Genomic DNA, 2,483 nt, shown 5'->3' with positions numbered 1-2,483 from the left:
TAGTTCAATGTCTATTTTTACCCCAAGGTTGCATATTTTAAAGGGATGAAGAGAAATTAAAAGAAAATCAAGGCCAAAAGAAAAGGATTTCAGTGTCCATGCTGGCTGAGGATCCACATCCCTGGGTAGAAGGTAAGAACCTTTTCTGGTGGAGTTTCTATCCCACTGTCTCCAAAATCTTGGTCTTTTCCCCAGTTTTTTACCATATGGCTGCGGAAGACACCCTTGGGCAACAGGAAATCAAAATCCTGGAATCCCTGAAGTTGGAAAAGACCTTGTCCTGGTTCAGGGCAAATTTGGGAGAGAAGGCCCAAAGGGTTTCCTCTCGAAAGCAGATTCAATTGGCCCCTCCCCATACCAGTTTGGGAAAAATAAAATACCTCCTTGGAGAAAAGTAGAAAAAACTGTTTATTACACAATAAAACCTAAACAATATTAAACAATAAAACCTCTTGCTGCTCCTAAAAGGGAGACAAATTCACAAAGTCCTTCTGTGGGCTGTAGCTTGGCTCACTCAGTCTCTGATCAGTCCCTCCAGTGCTGGAAATGCCACGGCCCAGGCCCAGCCCGGTGGGCCACAGGTGTGAGCTGCCAGTGCTCTTCTGGTGTTCAGGGCAGAGCAGGTATAACAGGTACAAAGAAAAGGGGAAAAAAAAACACAGTCCAGGGAACTGCTTTGCCTCAGCTAGCTAAAACTAACTAAAAGCCATGGAGAGCTCTGTCCCGCTGTCTGTCCATCCACAGGCAACACAGTGCAGGAGCAGGAATGTGAAGGAGTGAGTGCAGTGTCTGTGAACAAACTCTGCACTTCTCTCCCCCCTTCACTCTCAGGACAAGTCCAAAGGTGCAAAACTTATCATTCAGCATAAACAGAAAAGACCAGGGATACAATCACCATACCTCATTCCAGTCAACCTGGAACTTACCTCCAACACCATTCAGTACTCCTTGACACCAGCAGAAGATAGGATTGAATGCAAAAGATTTTATGGGATTTTAAAGTCGACAAATCTGCTCTCCCCAAGGAATTCTCATTGTTCATTTGCATCCCAATGGATGTTCCTGCTGCTGGGTTTATCTAGGTGCTCCCGGGGAACCAGGAAGATGTGGAGCCTCCAAGCCAGGTGTCTTCCCAACACAGATCAACAGGACCACAGATCACCAGGGCTCTGCCCAGCGGGGTAACTGGGGACCATCCAATGCCGATCCTCCCCTCCCATGGGGATGGAGCTGGAGCAGCGAAAGAAGCTCTTCCCGCACTCGGGGCACTCACAGGGCTTCCCTTAGTGGCGCCTACGTTGGTGTTTGGTCAAGATTGAGCTCGTGGAGAAGCTCTTCCCACACTCCCCACACTCGTAGGGCCTCTCCCCGGTGTGGATGCGCCGGTGAATGATGAGTTTGGAGTTTTGCTTGAAGCCCTTCCCGCAGTCGGGGCAGCGGAAGGGCCTCTCCTCTGTGTGAATCCGCTCATGTACGAGGAGATCGGAACTCCTTTGAAACCTCTTCCCACACTGGGGGCACTTGTAGGGTTTCTCCTCAGTGTGGATGCGCTGGTGTTTTCTCAGGTCAGAGAGCCACCCATAGCTCTTCCCACATTCCAAGCAGGTGTGGGGCCGTTCCCCAGTGTGGATCACCTGGTGCCGAATCAGGACCCAGCTTTCTCTGAAGCTCTTCCCACATTCCCCACACTTGTAGGGCTTTTCCCCAGTGTGGATCTTCTGGTGTTCTGTCAGCTGCCACTTCATGCTGAAGCTCTTCCCACACTCCCCACACTCATAGGGCTTTTCCCCAGTGTGGATCCTCTCATGTTTCCTCAGGCCAGAGCTGCACCTGAAGCTCTTCCCACATTCCCCACACTCATAGGGCTTTTCCCCCGTGTGGATCCTCTCGTGTTGCAGCATCGCGACCTTCTGCTGGAAGCCCATCCCACATTCACCACATTTGTAGGGCCGGTCCCCGGTGTGGATGACCTGGTGTTGCATCAGGTGGCCCCTCCGGCTGAAGCTCTTCCCACATTTCCCACATTTGTAGGGCTTTTCCCCAGTGTGGATGTTCTGATGTTGACTCAGATTGCCGCTCTGGCTGAAGCTCTTCCCACACTTCCCACATTTAAAGGGTCGGTCCCCAGTGTGGAACCTCTGGTGCCGGATCAGGCTGGAGCTCCAGCAGAAGCTCTTCCCACACTCCTCACACTCGTAGGGCCGTTCCCCAGTGTGGACCACCTGGTGTTGGATCAGATGAACGCGCCCGCTGAAACCCTTCCCACATTCCAAGCACTTGTGGGGCTTCTCCCTGCCATGAGGCTTCTCCACCAGCTCTGAGCTCTGCCTGGATCTCCGGCCGCCTTCCTGGCTCAGGGGGGCTCTTTGCTCCCCGCAGCTCCCTGGGCTGGGTTTGCAGCCCCTCCTCGTGCGGAATCTCCAGGGCTTTTCCTCCTCCATCGAGACACACTGTGCGAATGAAAAATCCTGGTTTGGAGGAAA

General features: G+C 52.4%; 1 protein-coding gene across 1 annotated transcript; it reads right to left on the bottom strand.

Moving 5' to 3' along the window:
- Nucleotides 1–421: 421 nt before the first annotated feature.
- On the bottom strand, nucleotides 422–2,474 carry LOC121333288 (zinc finger protein 239-like). Its single transcript, XM_041399498.1, has one exon. It carries the CDS (start codon nucleotides 2,439–2,441, stop codon nucleotides 1,284–1,286), a length of 1,158 nt encoding a protein of 385 aa, XP_041255432.1. The 5' UTR covers nucleotides 2,442–2,474; the 3' UTR covers nucleotides 422–1,283.
- Between the last annotated feature and the right edge of the window lie 9 nt (nucleotides 2,475–2,483).

The sequence above is a fragment of the Onychostruthus taczanowskii genome, unplaced genomic scaffold (genome assembly GCF_017590055.1).
Source record: "Onychostruthus taczanowskii isolate IOZ18803 unplaced genomic scaffold, ASM1759005v1 scaffold1616, whole genome shotgun sequence".
NCBI lineage: Eukaryota > Metazoa > Chordata > Aves > Passeriformes > Passeridae > Onychostruthus > Onychostruthus taczanowskii.
Note: the sequence above shows the minus strand (reverse complement) of the source record. Positions and strands in the feature narration are given on the sequence as shown.

Excerpts from the sequence above, each read along its gene's own strand:
- LOC121333288 (XM_041399498.1), bottom strand. The coding sequence starts at position 2,441 with ATGGAGGAGGAAAAGCCCTGGAGATTCCGCACGAGGAGGGGCTGCAAA.